Source organism: Mixophyes fleayi, chromosome 7 (assembly GCF_038048845.1).
Source record: "Mixophyes fleayi isolate aMixFle1 chromosome 7, aMixFle1.hap1, whole genome shotgun sequence".
Taxonomy (NCBI): Eukaryota; Metazoa; Chordata; class Amphibia; order Anura; family Limnodynastidae; genus Mixophyes; species Mixophyes fleayi.
Window position 1 is genome coordinate 77,734,625 of NC_134408.1, and position 20,549 is coordinate 77,755,173.

The following is a 20,549-nucleotide window of genomic DNA, read 5'->3' on the forward strand; positions in this document are numbered from 1 at the left end:
GTGTCTTATAAGAATGGGTGCAGCCAACTTCAGCATCACATGACCTTCTTTGCACAGTGCAGGGAGGTCACACGGCATACCTGGAGGAGGAGGGAGTGAACAATACTCTCTCCTATCTCCTGTGTGGCCCTTTTGAAGTGTGGCACTCTACCTCTTTTTTTAACTTGCCCCTCACATCTCAAAATGGCCTATTTTTCATCCCTTTTAAATCTTGAGAAAAAATCTATTTATTAAGCTAACACAGGTGATATCACAGAAGTTCACTACGATAAAGATCAATACCACTGTCCCCATAGTTGCCTATAGGGATGGTAATATGGACCCAGTAATTCATCTATTACTGCTGCGAAAAGCAACAATAAGAGATCATCGTTAATGAGGAAATTATGTGATTATTCATAAATTGGAGCCTAATTCTGTATTTTTAATGTTCCCAATGTATTTGACTCCTATATATTAAAGAATTACTATATAAAAAAAATATTTCTTACCCAGTTTTGATGGAGCTGGTAAGTCTGAAGAATTCACCATTTAAAATAGTTTCATGATTTCCTTCATTTTCCCTATAATTCCTTTATTTCATCAAAGAGCTCTCTTGTCACTAATTCGAGTATGATTTTATAATGTGGCGCTTAAAACTCTTTCTCTCTCTTTTTAGGCATTCTGTGGGCGACACCAAAGTCCCATTCTGCCTTCAGTCATGTGTGAAGCCTCTTAAGTATGCCATTGCAGTAAATGACCTAAGCACAGAGTACGTCCACAGATATGTTGGGAAAGAACCCAGTGGGTTGAGGTTTAACAAGCTATTTTTGAATGAAGATGGTGAGTGGTGGTATTGTTTTAATGTTTCAAATGCAATTTTTTTTTAAAAGGGCTAGATGACCATATTGCTCTAATGGTAGCCAATTCTTGATTGGAACTACATAGTGTATTAACAGACATACAAAGCAAAACATATGAAGTAGTAGTAGTAAAATTAATAATATTATTATCGTAGATTTGTAAGGCGCCACAGTGCTCTGCAGGACTGTATAGTAGGGAAAACAGGACATACATAAAACCAGGACATACAAGGTAAACAAAATAAATTACAGACATGAAATCAAAGGGTATTGAGGATTCTGCTCCCTAGAGAGCTCACATTCTAAGTGGCAGAGGTCACAGCTGAAACAAGAGGAGCAAATGTGACTTAGTATGTAGATTGGGACAGTTGTGAGGGTGTATTAATGTGTATAATATTATTGGGTATAAGGTAAGCTCTAAACAAGAGATGGGTTTTCAGAAAGCATTTCATGATTTGAAGGCTCATTTATTTATATAGCGCCAGCAAATTCCGTAGCGCTTTACAATTGGGAACAAACATTAATAAGAGATAAGAAGGCCCTGCTCGCAAGTTTGCAATCTATGGGAACTGGGGAATTCCATAAGTGGGAAGCAGCATGGGAGAAGTCTTTTAGTCTTGTAGCCTGGGAGTGAGAGGAGGTTACCAGAGACGAGACAAGGCGCAGGTCAGAGGTAGATCTAAGAGGACAGGACGGAGAGTATTTTTATATGAGATTTGAGATGTATGAAGGGGTGTTGTTATTGAGGGCTTTGTAGGTAAGGGTGAGTAATTTGAATTGGAGGACACAGGGAGCCAATGTAGGGATTTGCAAAGTGGTGCATCATATGTGGAGCAGTGAAAGAGGAAAATTAGTTTTGCAGCAGCATTTTGGATGGATTTAAATGCGAATACATGAATGTTGGGAATGCCATATGGCAGGAGATTGCAGTAGTCAAGACAGGAAATGAGGAGATCTGGCAGCATGGATGATGATGAGCTCTGTTTGGACATGTTGAGGTTAGATAGCTTGTAAATAGTAGAAAGACAGTTGCACAAAATAGTACAGAAGGGGAGAGGTCAGGGATGAGATATAGATTTGGGTGTCATCAGTGTAGAGATGGCACTAAAGGCCGAATGAGTGAATGACTGCCCCAAGAGAAGAGGTGTACACTGAAAAAAGTAAGGGGCCATGAACAGAGCCTTGTGGACCCCAACAGATAGTGGGAGTGGAGAGGAGGATGTGCCAGAGGTAGAAAATGAACCAGGAAATAACTGTGTCACAAAGGCCAATCAAGTGAAGGGTGTGTAGGAGTAGAGGGTGATCAACAGTGTCAAAAGTAGCACAGAGGTCCAAGAGAATGAGTATGGATATATGACCCTTTGACTTTGCTTGAAAAATATATCATTGCTCTTTCTTCTGGTGTGCGTTCGATTGCTTTCCTCTCACAGCTTTCCTTCTGAACGTGCGTAGTTGGGAGAGTGTTCTTTGTACTTGTTGCATGGAAAATTAATAGGTGACTGGTCCAGTCCCGCTACCGATTTGAGTATTGACTTGTGGATGGTAGTGTGATATGACCAGTCACTGAATCGGCTGCTGTGCAGCAAGTAGAATGAACACACACACACACAAGAATAAAAATCAACATCAAAACTGGCAAGACACCGTTTTCCTTCCAGTAAACAACTTTATTTCCAGACCTATTAATGATAACCGTCCTTCATTACTTACACCAATAAGTCCTGCACTGTCGACTTCAGCAGGAATATTAAAACTATTATATAGCAAACATCATTGAAAGGTAATGAACTAATACCTACAATCTGGCTTACAGCGTAGAATCTGTATGAACTTGTACCCACTGTATAATCCATTGAGAGCCAGCAGTTACTGTGACAGGATGGACCGCCTATGCCACCCTGTCTGTTGCTGCTGGGAACCGGCTGGGTTTACTTTGCCACCATTCCCTTTCGTTATCCCAAATGCGCCCTCTTGCTGCTGTAGGGGGGGCTTACAAATACTGCCACCACTGAACTCCTTATCAGCAACCAGTACCGGGTTTCTTCTGGGTAACTGACGCTGCTAGTGTACTCCATTACTGGTTTACGTGGGCTGGTACTCCTGATCTCTTACTATGGATCAGGGCTGCTGTGGATGGTTCCCCCCTGGCCTATCACATTGGCCAGAGCTGCAGTGTAGCAGGCAGAGTGGTGGTACAGGAAAAACGGGGTCCAACCTCGGAAAAAGCCGGAGAATGGATTAAATTTAGGGTCTAATCTGCAGGTCACAACAATAAAGCAATATTTGAAGATGTTTTCAAGCAGGTCTTTGAAGCAAGTGATGTTTATTTGCTCTCACACTGGTTGAAGGTACCAGTGATCAGGTCAGGTGAAACAAGAAGAACATTTCAGTGTACAAGACAGTGCTTTTTATACTGATTTGGACACAGGCTATTTTTAGAATCAGGATGCAATGTGTTTACACAAACATGGATTTACATGCATTGCAAAGCCAACAATATTTACACTTATCTATGAAATTCTAGAGATGCTGTGATGTCCTGCATCTGGTTTTCAGATGCAGAGAATCTAGGAGCCAGTCTTAATTAAAAGTTCCTGCATTCAATGTAGGACCTTTACACATCAAAATATCTAATTAGCATGGGGCCCCTCTTCAGACAGTCCAGAATACACATTCCCAAAGAAAGGTACAAACCCCAAACAAGCCACTTCCTCACATCACACAAGAGACTTCCATTCACAAAGGCTTATTGAATCCGATATATACCTAAGAAATCATGCATTCCCTCTAGCAAGGTTAAAACAAACAAGTTTCTTCCCTGGTCTCAGAAATAAGGATTTCTTATATCAAAATATACACAATATCAAAAATAAGTGCATTGGCAATTATATAAATAAGCGCCCTGTGCTATTTCCTTTAAATAGATTTATACCAGAAGTTATTTATCAGTGATCCAGTCACAGTTACTTATTAGGAATTCATGGACATTGCTAAACAGACAGAAGTTATTTCTCTGCAGGTATTTATTATGTTCAGTTGTCATCTATATTGTGTATCCAAGAGCTCCAAGCATAGCTAGTACAGTGAAGTAGGAGTAGAAGAATAGGTATAGAGACAGGAGGGAAAAGGGCCCTGCTCATAAAAGCTTATATTCTAAAGGGAGTACAAACAGACAGCAGGCACAATGGGGAGTCAGGGGAGGGGATTTAGCTCATGAGCGAGTAAACAGTACAGGGCAAAAGAGGTGAGGAGATCAAGCATGGATAGATGGTTAGGTGGATGGCTGATATGCTTTAAGGAACGGATAAGTTTAAGAGTTAAGTGCCCGTTTGAAGGTGCACAGATTAGGGAACGGTTAGAGAGTAGGAAGACATACCAATGGAGGGGGACAGCGCGGGAGAAATATTGGACTCTGGAGTAGGATGAGGCGATCAAAGTGGAGGAGAGGCGATGGTCATTGGCCAATCGCAGGGAACAGGAGGTCGTGTGAATGAAAAGGAGGTTGGAGATACCTGAGGCAGTGTAGTGGGAGTGGGCCTTGTAGGTGAGGATGAGGAGTTTGAAAAGGATTCTTTAGGAGAAAGGAATCCAGTATAAAGCAGGGCAGAGAGGGCAGGCAGAAGAAGAGCGACGTGGAAGGATGATAAGTCTCGCAGCCGTGTTGAGTATAGAACGTAGGGGGTAGAATTGGGAGCAGGGGCGGCCAGTGAGGAGAAGTTTACAGAAGTCAACACGGGAAATGATGAGTGCATGGATAATGGTTTTGGTGGCATCCTGAGATAGGTAGGGCCGGATGCGGGTGATGTTGGGTAGGTGGAAGTGACAGTATTAGACAAGAGATTGAATGTGGGGGGCAAAAGAAAAGGAGGAGTTGAGGGTACAGTGGAGTTGGGGAACAGATGAGATGGGGATGTTATTAGCTACGAAATTCGCTGGCTTTATATAAATATGATGATGATGTTAACAGTGATAGAGAGTTCAGTGTGGGATGAAGATCGAAGAAGGTGACGAGACTACCCAGGGAGGTAGTGTACAGTGAAAAGAGTAGAGGGCCAAGAACAGAACCATGAGGGACTTCTACCTGGAGGAGGAGATAGAGGGGGGTATAAACCAGAACAGAATACAGAGAAGAAGCGTGTGGCAAAGTATGAATTGAACCATCTGAGGACAGTGCCGGAGGACCAGAGAGAAAGAAGGGTCTGCAACAGGATGGGGTGGTCCACGTTGTCGAAGGCCACAGAGGTGCAGGAGATGAAAAGGGAGAAGTGACCCCTGGATTTAGCAGAGAGAAGATTGATAGTAAGTTTGGTCATGGTGGTTTCAGTGGAGTGGAGAAGGTGGAAGCTGAATTGGAGAGGGTCAAAATGGGAGTTGTATACAGTGTCATTGATACGTGTTAGAGAAAATACTGCAAATGTATTGGCTTTCATAATTTCCCTTTTCAAATCATTCTGCTATTAACATAATTGTTGACAAATTTCTATTTCTGGTTATTGGAATAAAAATAGTAAAAATTGCGTCATAAAAATGTAGTAGCTATCAATATGCTGCTAGTATCTTAGCAAGGCTTTGAATTAATTACAATGATTAAAAATAGTAAATGCTCAAATCAGTAGTGCATTGTGATCCTATTTTTTTCGAGCTTAACTTAATCAGTAAAATTTGGCAAACATGTAAAAAGCAAAAAAAACCACATTGCATTATGTTCCTTTTATATTTGTCCATTTAGGAAAGATGGGCCTAAAATCCTGAACAACGTAAAATATTAACTTTTGATCTTTGGGAATTGTCTGGTAATGACACAAACTCTATATATCACCATATATCACAAATATAAAAACGTGAGAATAGTATTAGTAATTTGGGGTTAAGCAGAGAGAAAGAGAAGTAATGGATCAATTGAGTATAGTGGGTGGCTGGGTGTTTTTCTGAAAATATATACTGTATTTTCTCTGATTCAGAAAAAGTTCCAATCTTTTAATTCATTGCAGAGAAACCGCACAATCCAATGGTGAATGCTGGAGCTATCGTGATCACTTCTCTAATAAAGGTATGTTCCTCCTGTAATATGTTTTTTCTAGAAAAAAACATGTTAAATATTAAAATTAGTGTTATGGATTATTTTAGCACTTTTATTTTTTAATTTATTTTTTCATTGGGTTACATTGTATAGTCATTTGTGTGATTTTGTAGGCCTGAATTGTTTCCGTGCTGTTTTTAAAAGTATCTGAGATTTTACAGTTCACTAAAAATGATGAAATTGGTATCTTGTGGGTTTGCAGTCATCCTTTACCATTTCTCAAGAAACAACAAATAATACGGCCTGAAAGGATAAGTCCTTCTTTGTTAATTCTTGAAAAACAAAAAACAAAAAGTGTAATGAAGACATGCATGTATTGTTAGACACATTCTGTTAGTGTATCATCTAATCAATTGTAAAACACAGGAAGGATCTTATATTTAGAAAATAGGCCCTTTTTTGGGCTGTAAAAGTGTACATGTCCATTACATAGTATAAACTAATGAACTTTTATTTTTCCAAACATTTTAAAAGTGGAACTCAAGTTTTTATTTTATTAAATATTGAAAAGTCATATTTTTTTTTGTTCTTCTGTATTACTGAGGCGGAAATATGCAAGTCATTAACCACCATATTTCTTGAAAGTTCTAAGCTGTAGAATTGGGATATGACATATTGTTACATACGAGCCGAGGCGGCTCGCTACTTTCGCGAGAACTCGGAACTGAAAACAAGACAGAACATCATTGTTGCATTGTCTGATCTTGCGAGTTTTGAATTCTATAAATACCGCCCTCCACGGAGATCCGGAGCCATTTCACAGACACACACGGAATGGGTGGCAGTGTACTTGACAGTCTCCAGTGACATTGTACTGTGTGATAGCTCACACTGAAACAGGAGCGGTGACATTGTTCTTGTCACTCTCCAGTTTCAGTGCCATTGGTCACACAGAAACAGGTGTAGCAGTGTTCTTGTCACTCTCCAGTCACATTGCTCAGTACTATTGCTCAGTGCCATTGCTCACACAGAAACAGAAGGGGTAGCATTGTTCCTGTTAGTCTCCAGTACCATAACTCAGTGGCATCGATATGGCAACCAGCTGCTGGAACCAGTCATGATGATACTAGTCCTTCTACATCATCTATTAAAGCCTATGCTCGAGGCCATAGTGTGTTTAAGTAAGGGAAACTGAAATCCAAAAAACAAGCTTTTACATTATTGAAGAAAAAAACACCTCTCTAATAAGAGTTTTCTGTATAAAAACATAAAATTGCAAATTGGAATTTGTAGTTAAGTTTACGGCAGAGTTGTCAAGATTTTTGGACAATTCTTTTAGACCAGATCAGAGGTCAGAATGTTGTGGTGACTCATCTGCATCACCACTGGGTCTCTTGGGAAAGTTTTTCCTAGCAGCAGTTGCCTGAAAAACTGAAGGAGGAGGCATCGGTGTATCATGTACCACTTGATCTGTTAATTTGCTGACCAGGGGCTCATTGCATCTCTTGAGATCTGGTTCAATTGGAAAGAAAGAGAAGACATAACTTTTAAACCTGGGATCAAGCACAGTCGCCAAAATGTAGTGATCCGATTTCAAAGGGTGAGGTACGTTAATGCGACTATTTTAATAACGACACTGAGTATAAAGACAAATATAATCCGATTGCCATAAAATCGACCTGCTTGAAATGCTTTCTCTCTCTCTCTGTCTGTCTGTGTGTGTGTGCGCGAGTTTGTTAGGGAATTTAGACTGTAAGCTCCAATGGGGCAGGGACTGATGTGAATGAGTTCTCTGTACAGCGCTGCGGAATCAGTGGCGCTATATAAATGGTGATGATGATGAATACTGACTTACATTAATACAGACACAGAACATATCCGATAACACTCCTTGCAGACTGCTATCAATTCTGAACTGACTGCATGCTGTCACTTTACAACACATGAGAGTAATCCCAAATATCTATCAGCATATGGGATGGAAAAAATTAACCTTGGGATACGCGGAGGTGATATTAAACAAACTACTCCAACAAGAAGCTAGAATGATTTTTCTCATGGGAACCATACATCCTTCTGGTTTAAATGACAATACTAATTATACAGTTTTTCTTTAATCCGGTAATGAACCACACAACTAAAATATGATTTTTTCACACAAGTTTTATTAACACAGTTTTGCCGAGTACAAAAAAAAAAAAAAATAATAAAAGAAAAATAAAAAAAAATTCTTGTATAATTAAATCCATAATCACCTTATTTCCACTTGTTTATTTGTTTATTCACTTATTTCTACCGAACGCATTCTATATTCACTTGCCTAGGAGACATGAGGTATGGTAATTGTATCTTAAGTGATCTTTCAGCTTTATACACAGTATCAGCACTATATTATTATTATCTCTGCAAAGCAAGCAGGGTCTTCATTATAACACTTTAAGGATTTATAATTTCACATCATCACTAACACATAAGGCAGTCTTTCCTGAATATCTATTGACTATATATTTTTGTTTGTAGGGTGTGGTTACTATAGTAACCGTTTAAACTCACAATTAAGAGGAAGAGTTTAAATATATATAAGCAATTCTTGTTGGTCCATAGTGGAATTCATTTCTTATTCTCCTGCCATTTACCACTTCATATAAATCTTTAGTTAATGGAGGGAACATTTACTAATCACGGTTTCACCATGACTGTTACTTACAAAACAATAGTGTAACAAATTCACTTGGCACCTATCACAATTTGAGAGTGATTTCTATGTGAGTATTCTTGTGGATCGCATACCCCATATGTTACTTTAGAACAAGCAGCTTTACCTGTATATACACAGATCCCTCAGCTAAGCTCCTACAATTTGGTTACTATAGCAACTTTTCACGTATAGTGTCCAATAAACAGACTAGAGGAGAAGTCCAAATGCTTATATGAATTTTCCATTGGTTTAAATACAGAATCCATTAATGAGTCTTGTGTCATCTGTTACTAGGCAGATTACTAGTTGTGCATGTATGCCCTCACATTGGCTAACGCTTATGTCCATCCTGAGATCTTTTTACTATTGGACTATTAAAAATCTTACATCCCATTTGATTCCCCTGTCATCTGTTACTAGGCAGATTATCAGTTGTGCCTATACGCCTCCACATTGGATGTCCATCCCCAGATCCTGCTTTCATTGGTTAACTGAACTTTCTCACGTCACAGCCTTTTGTCCTACTCTGACGATATTTAAGAGCTGTCAGAAGCTGTATCACACTGCCACGACTAAGCATATCCAGCGAAACGCGCGTCGGTGTTTCACTGGATGCTTTTTGCCTATTGCTTTAATTTTGAATGGAGGTTTTTCCCATGGACTTGTGAATTTGCTCAATTAAGCCCAGAGTTAGTGGAGCAGTGTTGAGGTAGTCAGCAATACACCCCCCATAATTTGATTGAGCCGTGTGCTGTTCCTCCACTTGATTAACAATAATAGCCAAACATCATTTAGTTTGGTGGTTTATGATTATCCAGATAGAAAGGCTGTCTGGTTTCGTATCAGGATTTTTCTCCACTACTCTATATACAATTGAAGGAGGCTTATTATAGCGGTTTCAGAAGAAAATACCACTGCACTAGGTATATTAAACTTAATAATCCTCAGAATACATCAACCCTATATGGGTGATAGATATCAGTAGATGTGTGTGTGTGTGTGTATGCGTGTGACGGCTAAACGATATGGCTGTAATTTAGAAGGACATTCACTTAACATATAGATGACTGAACTATAACAACAAAACTAATCCACTAAATGATAAATGGAACAATACATTATCAGCATTACCAGCATATATTGCTAGATTAGAGAGCACATGCTAACTCTGTAGTCTGCTTAGTCCTTGGTATATTACCATATATGGATAGAATGGTCTAAGCTTGTGGATTAACAGCTGGGTCTGAGCATACTAAAGTTTAACCCTCACTGGGCTTTACAAGATAGTATGTATATGTACTTGATAGGTCAACAATAACGGACACATTTCAAATCTATATGTAGTCTTTATTACATCAGTGGTATGAACAGTGATTAAGTAACCACTTTAAAAGACCAATGTGACAATACATTGTGTCATTTATAAATTAATTGTTTCAGATTGAATTGAAGCAATGTAGAGGTCCTTACTGAACAACCGTCACCGCAATAATTAATTCACACCACATATATCTTTATTAATGAATGTTACCTCAGAATATCAAAACGTTTTCAATAAGAGAGTGACTAATAATATCATACATTGACAATTTATATATGTTGGTATAAAGTAGCAGGGCATAGCAAATTTTGCTATTTTAATTCACAATTATAGTCACAATTATTTTAATATTTCGCTATTTGAACTAGGAGGGATTATTTTAATGTATATCAATAAAGACATAGATATTTTAGTAATTATGATCGCTGAGTGCCTCCAATTACACAATTCTTCCCTATCCCTCTCCTTTTCGCTTCTACATTAATGATGGTGTAGGAGTACACCCACCAGCAAAGATATAATTTTCAATCTTAGAAGTTATAGATATTATTAAACTGGTAGCGATACCTAGTGCAGTGGTATTTTCTTCTGAAATTAGCTAACTATAGTGTTTTATCACTATCTTTATCCACTAGCACAGGTACAAGATAATTGGATTATTATATCCCCCTCCTATTACACATATTATTTTTTATCTTCAAATTATTTGCAATGGCATCGTTCAGTATTAATCAAGAATTGAATCTCAGACAGGAGAAATGGTTAAGAGATACTGAAATAGACTTCCTCGATGGCAATCCCCTAGAAGGAAATGATAACAGAGGTTGGTCTGACTACCTAATGGAATTAAAAAATCTAATGTTCAAACAAATCAAAGTACATTGGAATAAAACAATGTTCAACAATTACATCAAACAAAAGATGATTCCCAGAAATCTGAGACCGAGATTGTATCCGGCCTTTGATTTAGCCACAATAGATCTAAAACAAGAATGGGAATCTGTGTTGACAAAGTGTTCTACTGATTTAATTAATATATTGTTGAGACATGACAACCTACTGTTGGAACAATACACTAGGGATTTAGCCAGACTGGGAGAAAAATTGAAGGAGTTTGAAGGATTAGATCGTTTTAAGAAAGCTTATGACAAAATAAAGGAAGATCTAGATGAATATGATAAATTTATCATGGAGAAAAAACGTACAAAATTCATACGTGATAAAAATGATTATGCCCAAAATAAAATATTCAAATGGGATTCTCGTAAATTTAAGAGACCCACTACTTCCTTTAGTACCTCGGAAATGGAATCTTCTGAGGGTGAGATATCTGAAACCTCTCCTAGAAATAGAGATCACACTCTACAATCTAGAGATTTTTTAGGACGAGGTTCAAGGGATATGGAAGGAGGAGGTTCTGTACAAACAAACCGATACGAAGGGGGAGAGGTAAAATCCAAAGACAAGAAAAGGAAGCAGATGGAAGGTGTTAGGAACTCCCAAGTCAGTACAGTGAAACTCGGGAACTACTCAGAAGGCCAGGTGTTCGCTGGAGCCCCTAGTGGTGGGGACAGACTGGGCTGCGGGCCGATTGAGGGTCGAGTAGCGTATACTGACTTAAAGGAGTTTCCCAGAAGTGGAGTGATTGGTGGACTGTAGTATAAGAGAAATCCAAGGTCCAAAGGTCACAGGCACAGAAGCAATATCCAAGGGCAAGCAAAGGGTCAAACGCACAGGCAGAGAAGCGAAATCCGAATTCCAGGCAAAAAGGTCAAGGTCAGAAGAGAAGGGTCAAAGGTCCAATAACAAGCAGGGGTCAAACACGGGTGGTCAAATCTAAGGTAACAGGAACCTAAATGGATAGCACAAGCAGGCAGCAGGACTGAGGACAGAACGCTATAACCGGCAATGAGGCCGCAGACCTCATTGCCTTAAATACATAGTTGGCCCAATCAAAACTTACATGCACCCCTGCAGACTAATGAGAACATAGCACCAGACCAATCAGGGCTAGTCCCTGATAGGTGCACCCAGATGCAGGCTAATGCCTGTAACTAGTCCCCTAATTAGCCCACAGGCTGTGTCCACTTTTGCGCATGCGCCCGGCTTCCAACAGCGCCGGGACGCAGCGCTATGTAACAGGCGTCCGGCCATTGCCTTGGCAAGGGCCGGGTAGGAAGGGGAAGTGACGTTCCGGTCGTCATGGTGACGGCCGGGACACTGGAGCAGTTAGGAAGCGAGCCGCGGCAGCTGTGAGTACCGCCGCGGCTCGTGACCGAAGGATTAGAAGGTCCCCAAACTTTTCGGCGGAACAACAGACGACAGAGATAAGCGAGGATACTTTGAGAATTATAAATTTATCAGACAGACAACTTGATGCTTCACATATTCAAGTATTAAGTAAGGGATTAACGTTTTCTCAGACTAAAACGTTCAATAGATTTGAATGGGAAAAAGACCTTACGTCATTCATAAGGAAACTTCTTCTTAAAAAATTCTTCAGTAATAAAGAGAGATTCAATTCAGGAGTGAACGATGCTACTGCACAAGTATCTGGTCTAGAAACTGAGGAGGACAGACAGGCCTTACAGATTTTACAGGAATTGGATACTGATTCTGATGTATGTCCACTAAATGACATTAATACTGTAGGTTCACAACTTAAGAAAAAATCTAAATTTTCTCCTGACCTATCAATATGCCCACAAGCCAGAACATACAGAGATCTAGTATCAAGGGATCTTGACAAATTAATGGATAGATCTAAACGTCTACAATCTAAACATATCCTCACTGTACAAGAAAGGAATGCCCTAAGGGATTGAGAAACATGTGATGATATAGTAATCAAACCCTCGGATAAAGGGGGGAACATTGTTCTATGGCCAACATCAATGTATAAGGCGGAAATATATCGTCAATTGGGGGATACCTCATGCTATTTTATAGCATTTTATTTATTTATTTATTTATTTTATAGACTCATTTTCAATCCCACTGCAAACTTTAGAACAATGTATATGAATTTGATAAAACGAGCTTTCCATAATGGAGTAATATCAAAAACAGATTACGATTTTCTTGAGGTAGAAAACCCAAGGATTCCAACTCTTTATGCCTTACCTAAAATTCACAAGAATGACAAAGTTCCACCAGGGAGACCTATAGTCTCTGGGGTTGGAAGTTTAACTGAGAAAGTTAGTCAGTTTGTAGATCAACATTTACGAGAATTTGTAACAGGATTACCATCATATACAAGAGATACCCTAGACGTATTATCTAAGATCAATGATCTATCTGTTGATAGTAAGACCATGTTAGCATCTCTTGATGTAGAATCTCTGTATACTAATATATTACATCAATATGGCATCCTGGCAGTTCAGTATTTCTTAAACATGAAGACCCACAGTGAATTTAATACATTCCTTATTGAACTTCTTGATTTTGTTCTAACTAAGAACTATTTTCTATTTGAGGATAAATTCTTTCTGCAGACCAGAGGAACCGCTATAGGCACATCTTGTGCACCGACGTATGCTAATATTTTCCTTGGTTGGTGGGAACATCAATATGTGTTTAATGAGGTTAATGAGAAATATACTAGCCATATATTATTATGGCTACGTTACATAGACGATATTTTGATTTTGTGGGATGGGCAGGAGAATACATTTCATGAATTCATTGGAATTCTAAATATAAACCATCTTAATTTGAAATTGACTTCAGATATACACCAAAATACTATCAATTTTCTTGATTTGAAAATACAAATCAATAGTGAAGGCAGATTGTGTACTGATATCTATAGAAAGTCCACAGCTACTAACAGTCTGTTACACTATACCAGCTCACACTTTCCCCCTGTTCTTAGAGGTCTACCTAAGGGTGAACTTCTTAGGACGAAACGTAATTGTTCAGACGATAACACTTTTCAGGTCAGATCTCAAGAATTACAGACGAGATTAAAACGACGTTGCTATAGCAATAAAGTTATACGGAACGCAGCCCATTCGGTTCAAGAAAGAAATAGAGAATCATTAATTTATCCATCTCCTAAAGTAAGAGTTTGGGATTCTGGAGTAAGAATGATTGGGTCATTCTGTAATGAATGGAAGGAAATTTCAGAGATCTTTCAGAAACATTGGAATGTATTATTGCTAGATGATGATCTTAAGCAAATTTTGGACAACAGAGTTTCCATGACCTGGAAGAGATCTAAGAATCTCAAGGACCAACTAGTACACAGTCATTTTAGTTCCAACAAAAAGATTACTAGGAAGACTGTTGGATTTTTCAAATGTGGTACATGTAAGGCATGTGAGTTTTGTATACAAACTAAAGAATACACTGATCGGTATTTCAAAATTTGGCCAATAACAGATTTTTTGAACTGCAACTCTATTGGCGTAATATATTGTTTAACCTGCCCGTGTAGGTTGAAATATATCGGCATGACAAGTAGGCCGTTTAAGAAACGTCTTTTAGAACATGTAAACAATATTAAAAATGCTTCCCGGGACAAAGAAAAATGTAAACCTTTGACAACAGTGGCAAGGCATTTTTTGTCATATCATGGAAGTAATCCTAAACAATTACAGGCCTTTGCCATGGAAAAGGTCTCTCTAGGGATTCGTGGGGGTAATTTTCATCAAGAACTCCTTAAACGAGAGGCGAGACAAATCTTTATGATGAATAGTCTGATTCCAAACGGTCTGAATGACTCAAATAATCTTATGGTCTACCTATAAATGACAATTTTGTTATTTTTATATTCTAAAATGTATATATAGGATCCATCTGCAATCTATACATTTTGTTAGTATAGCCCCATATTTCATTCATTAGATTTATTCACCTTCACAATTAATCAATATGGTGCAGATATTCAATCCTGCACCATTATTAACATTGGTTCACATAAAATATTCCTCCGTTAGTTTTATATGAGGATTTTCCTTGCACATTTTAAATCTGTTTTACACTGATCACAATCAATTAATTTTTATACACTTACCTTAATATATGGGATATAATATATCCAATTTAGGTAGGATCCATGAGGGTTTAAATACAGACACAATCAGTCTAAATTTAGTGTCCATATATTTCTATGTCAACAACCCCTAATATAGAATCTACCTAGAAATGATAATCATACCAATCCTTATATTTTTTGATTTTCACACAGTAGTTACTTTTATCTGTACAACTTTCTGTACAGTCTAATTTTTATTTATCACTTTCACTTTTATATTATTTCATTGGTATAGGTGTTTAAATCCCACACCAATATAAATATATACACTATATCCTCTCTTTAATTTTAGATGAGGATAATTATTTTGCGCATTTATCTCATACTTACCATAGTAATTTATCACTATCATTATTGTATATGCTGCTTAGTATATAGGGTAGTATTGACATCTAATTTAGGTAGGATCCAGGAGGGATCAAACGTAGATACCATCAGTCTCAATTCAGTTATTATATACTCTTTGTTTACATACTGACAGCCGGGAATGACGATCCTCCAATGATTGACTTCAAGGGGCGGATTAATGCTAATTCGATTAATAGGATTGGCTGCAGCAACCATCGATCAATAGAATTGCATGTCATGGAGTTCCGCCTATCATAACGTTACACGTCATACTAGTAGGCGTGAACTACTGCATAAATATGTTTACTCCTCACTGTTTCTGGTTAGCCTTGAAAAAGCATGTAGCGAAACGCGCATTGGCGTTTACCCTGCTACTGCTCCCATTCACTCTCTGTTATAATTGTTTAAACTTAATAATCCTCAGGATACATCAACCCTATATGGGTGATAGATATCAGTAGATGTGTGTGTGTGTGTGTATGCGTGTGACGGCTAAACGATATGGCTGTAATTTAGAAGGACATTCACTTAACATATAGATGACTGACCTATAACAACAAAACTAATCCACTAAATGATAAATGGAACAATACATTATCAGCATTACCAGCATATATTGCTAGATTAGAGAGCACATGCTAACTCTGTAGTCTGCTTAGTCCTTGGTATATTACCATATATGGATAGAACGGTCTAAGCTTGTGGATTAACAGCTGGGTCTGAGCATACTAAAGTTTAACCCTCACTGGGCTTTACAAGATAGTATGTATATGTACTTGATAGGTCAACAATAACGGACACATTTCAAATCTATATGTAGTCTTTATTACATCAGTGGTATGAACAGTGATTAAGTAACCACTTTAAAAGACCAATGTGACAATACATTGTGTCATTTATAAATTAATTGTTTCAGATTGAATTGAAGCAATGTAGAGGTCCTTACTGAACAACCGTCACCGCAATAATTAATTCACACCACATATATCTTTATTAATGATTGTTACCTCAGAATATCAAAACGTTTTCAATAAGAGAGTGACTAATAATATCATACATTGACAATTTATATATGTTGGTATAAAGTAGCAGGGCATAGCAAATTTTGCTATTTTAACTCACAATTATAGTCACAATTATTTTAATATTTCGCTATTTGAACTAGGAGGGATTATTTTAATGTATATCAATAAAGACATAGATATTTTAGTAATTATGATCGCTGAGTGCCTCCAATTACACAATTCTTCCCTATCCCTCTCCTTTTCGCTTCTTCCTTATTATAGCGGTTATCCATCCATGGTTCTCCTTTATTATATATAGCTAGGCATGCATCCAGTTAGTTTTAATTATACATTGGTTTCAACTTTTGATATTTTATATATCTCGCTGTTTTAGTGGACTAAATAAAAGTTATATTTTAAGTTATTTCTGAACCCACTTTCTGAATTGGTGACATCTTAGCGAGCTTCAATGCACTTAATTATTTCTTTCGTTTTCTCTCTCAGTTTTTCACTTTACAACACAAAGCAGACAGACATTCAGGTTTGTGACTTTAAAGCGGCAAGCCTAATCTTAACCCTTAAAATAAATTGTCCAGTTGTTGGGTCCTGCCATAGAAATTCCACCTTGTTACCACCTCTTGCTTCAGTTGGTGGCAGGGCAAATTGTATTCTTCTTGTGCTGCTGCAATCTCGTACATGCTGTTGCAGAATGCCTAAAAGGTCCCGAAATATTTCAGGCCACAGACCATCTCCTGCATGTCACTGTCATTTTTTAAAAAGCTCTGTACCACCAACTTGATTGTGTGAGCAAAACAAGGAATGTGATGGAATTCACCCGCTGTATTGCTCTCACAATATTAATGGCGTTATCAGAAAATTAAATCACATATCCTGAGGAGAGTCCAAGCGGGATAAGCAATGTTACAATGACATCCCTTAGTTTTTCGAAAAGGTTGTCAGAGGTATGCCTCTTAGTGATGCCGGTGATGCACAGAGTAGCCTGAAAGATCTGTTTCTTAGATACTGCTGCTGTTCTTGCTGCTGAAAGTGATTTACCAACCCAGTGGGCTGTCACAGTCCTATAATCTTTTCTTTGGCCAGTTCCGCTTGTCCATATCTATGGTTAAGTGTATAGTGGGTAGAATGGCATTTTGTAGCGCAAAAATTAATTTTTTTTGTAACCTCCCAGTAGAGGTGAGAAATTGCTTGTGTACTAAAATGGTGTCGAGATGGAATTTGGTAACGGGGACACAGGATCTCACTTAACTATCTAAAACCTGCTGTATAAATGGTGGATATTGGACACAGATTTAATACTCGCATAGTCGCGATGTCACCTATGATCTGCTGTGCTACTGGATGACAGCTGTCATATTTGCATCCTCTTGCAAAGAATTAACAGTCAATTGTTGTAAACTACTAATAGTCTTCTCTTGGTCTTCTTCTGGTTTGAAGAACCACCCCCAGCATCAGCAAGGGGCCTAACGCTCAAGGATTCCTCTGAGGGATCCTGGATCGGGGAGGGATCATCTAGCCTTAGCAACTTGGATGCAGGACTAACTCTGATCACTAGTGATAATGTTGATGATGAAGGGGTTGGCCGTTTAGATGTTGGGATGTAGAGCTGAGAGAAGAGACCTAGCTGATGCTGGACTGCTTGTTGGTATTTGTTAGCATAAGTTTCTCATTTTCCTAGGAGCTGGCCATGAACTTGCATCAAATGGCGCAATATGGATGAGGTTCCTAGATGGTTAAGGTCCCTACCTCTACTGACTGAGACTTTACAAACTCTAAAAATGGCCAGACAACTGTGTCAGGATTTGTGTAAAAATAATTTAACACATAAGAGGTGGATTTTTTAGTCTTATGCCCAGGAATGACAATGGCCTTCTTCTTATCACTGGCAAGAACTGCTTCCACCGGTGCAAGACTTACACAAACAACATCATTGTCATCAAAAACGAACTGGCATCCTCAATTTGTGTATCATCGGCTACACTGGGGCTGCTCATCCGCACATCTGCAGAAATTCTGAAAGGAGGCTTATTTATGAGTACAGTATCAGAAAGGTAAGGCTTAGACATAGCACTCGTGGATAGACTCTGCTCAGGAATTCATTTCTGAACATAGTTTATTTTACTGCCTTACTGTTTTTTTTCCCAGCTCCACTTTTCCACATAAAAGTTTTTGGTCACCTCTTTTGGGCTCAGAATGACAAGGTCTTGCATCATCATGTCAGACTTAAGAAGAAGATGCCTCACTGACAGTTGCAGATGTTGAACTAGCACTCATACAAAAAGGCGAAGGCCGGATTCTTTCTCCCTTGAAAAAGTCTATCTGATGAAACGCGTTGGCCCTCCGCCCTTCACAATCTATTGGCCAATAGGAACCTCCGGATGTGACCTCACACCCGGAAGTCAGGACTGGAAGCGTGCTGCACGCTGCTTGTGGACTGCAACCTTATCATATCAGTAGCGGGTGTTTTTGCCCAGGATATCACCAGATGATGATCTTACCAGAGTAGTGTGGGTTACACAGTGGTCCTCTGGTAGCAGGGTGACTAGCGGAACATATGACTCAGCAGATGGTGAGAGGATGCAAATAGAAAAGTCAATGACTAGCAGCAATCTGGTTAATGATTAGTTAGATATGAACACGACGATCTTGATGGACGTGAAGAAGTGCAGGAAGATAACAGGGAAGTCAGTGGTCTGCGTACAGCAAGTTGTACCACTGCTTATGGTGAAGAGACTTGTCCAGGTGCAGGTAGGTAGCGGGGAAGTCAGTGGTCTGCGTATAGCAAGTTGTACCACTGCTTATGGTGAGAAGACTTGTCCAGGTGCAGGTAGGTAGCGGGGAAGTCGGAAGTCATTGGTCTGCGTATAGCAAGTTGTACCACTGCTTAATAGGTGAGGAGGTGTACAAGTGTTGATGAGTGGAAACATAGAATGTAGACACTGAGAGCACAAGGAACTTGAGCCTAAACAATATGCACAAGTCTATGTTGGTGTGGCAGGCGCTGCTTGACAGAGACTAATTCACTACTGGAATCCAGGCTAACAGCAGAAGGTCAATTAGCATATGTATCTCACGACTGAACAAAGAGGTAAACTTCCCAGCAGATATGCGGAGTAATAACACAGTCTCAGGGAGATAGAGGATTCCGTGGGTAAGTGGAGAACAGTCCAAGCGGATGTACAGTAAATAAATACAGTCAATAGAAAGTAAGCATACCGCCGTTCAGTTGAGCAGGCTGTCCACGAGAGGATACAGGAACAGCTGAGCGGCTGCACGCCAGCACGAGTAAAGAAACCACAGGTGAGTGGTAGCAGTAATCAGGGTCCGGGTCAGCACACAGGCAGAGAACTTGACACGGGTAGAACAACGATGAGCAATGCAGGAATCACTGAAGATAGCGAACACGAGTAGAACACTGGAGGTAATAGCGGACTGGAAGCCGCAGATGATTAGAGCAGGAATCAGCAGGGAACTGAAGACATAGTAGAACACGGGAGACTTGTAGCGGTTTGGAAACCGGCAGGAATCAGCAGGGAACTTAAGACATAGTAGAACACAGGAGACTTGAAGCGGTCTGGAAACCGTCAGGAATCAGCAGGGAACTGAAGACATAGTAGAACACAGGAGACTTGAAGCGGTCTGGAAACCGGCAATGAGTTGAGCAGGAATCAGCAGGAAGCTGAAGACACGGAGAAGTACACAGGAACACCTTCAGAGACTCACAGGGAATGAGACTCCAAGATCAGGCAACGAGGTAATGAACACAGGTGCTTTAAATAGGCAGCGTTGCCTGATCAACAAATTAACTAAAGCAAAGGTCAGAAGAGTTCTTAGGAACTGCGCATGCGCAGACCATCAGGATGGCGTGCGGCCACGGTTCAGGATAGGTGCTGGCAGGAATACTGGAGAGCCACGCACCAGTGAAGAGGCACTCACGGTCCGGTGAGTGACAGCGGGTCTGATCACCCGCTACTGCGATCTCCATCCCAACACTTACATCTATCTGCCGCACTTCCAGTGAGACATTGGAGCCGGACAGCCACCGAATCACCGCATCACTCACAAAAGCAAGTATCGACCCCACATTGATGTGGGATACATTATTGGACTTTGGCTCTGCCTACTCTCCTTTTTAAACATTATTACCGTGAATGGACCTCTGCTACTAGCACCATTGTGATACTCCGAATTGGGAACATAATTGACATCCATCATTAGGTCCCTACTGTGATATCAATCTATATCACCCATGGTCAC

At 39.3% G+C, this 20,549-nt stretch overlaps 1 protein-coding gene across 7 annotated transcripts in view; it reads left to right on the plus strand.

Moving 5' to 3' along the window:
* Nucleotides 1-20,549, plus strand: part of GLS (glutaminase) — a 368,780-nt gene that overhangs the window by 49,170 nt on the left and 299,061 nt on the right. For all 7 annotated transcript variants that reach the window (XM_075180013.1, XM_075180012.1, XM_075180008.1 and 4 more), the window contains exons 4-5: nt 659-822; nt 5,834-5,892. In XM_075180013.1, coding sequence (XP_075036114.1) covers nt 659-822; nt 5,834-5,892 — 223 coding nt within the window. The remainder of the gene's footprint in view (nt 1-658; nt 823-5,833; nt 5,893-20,549) is intronic.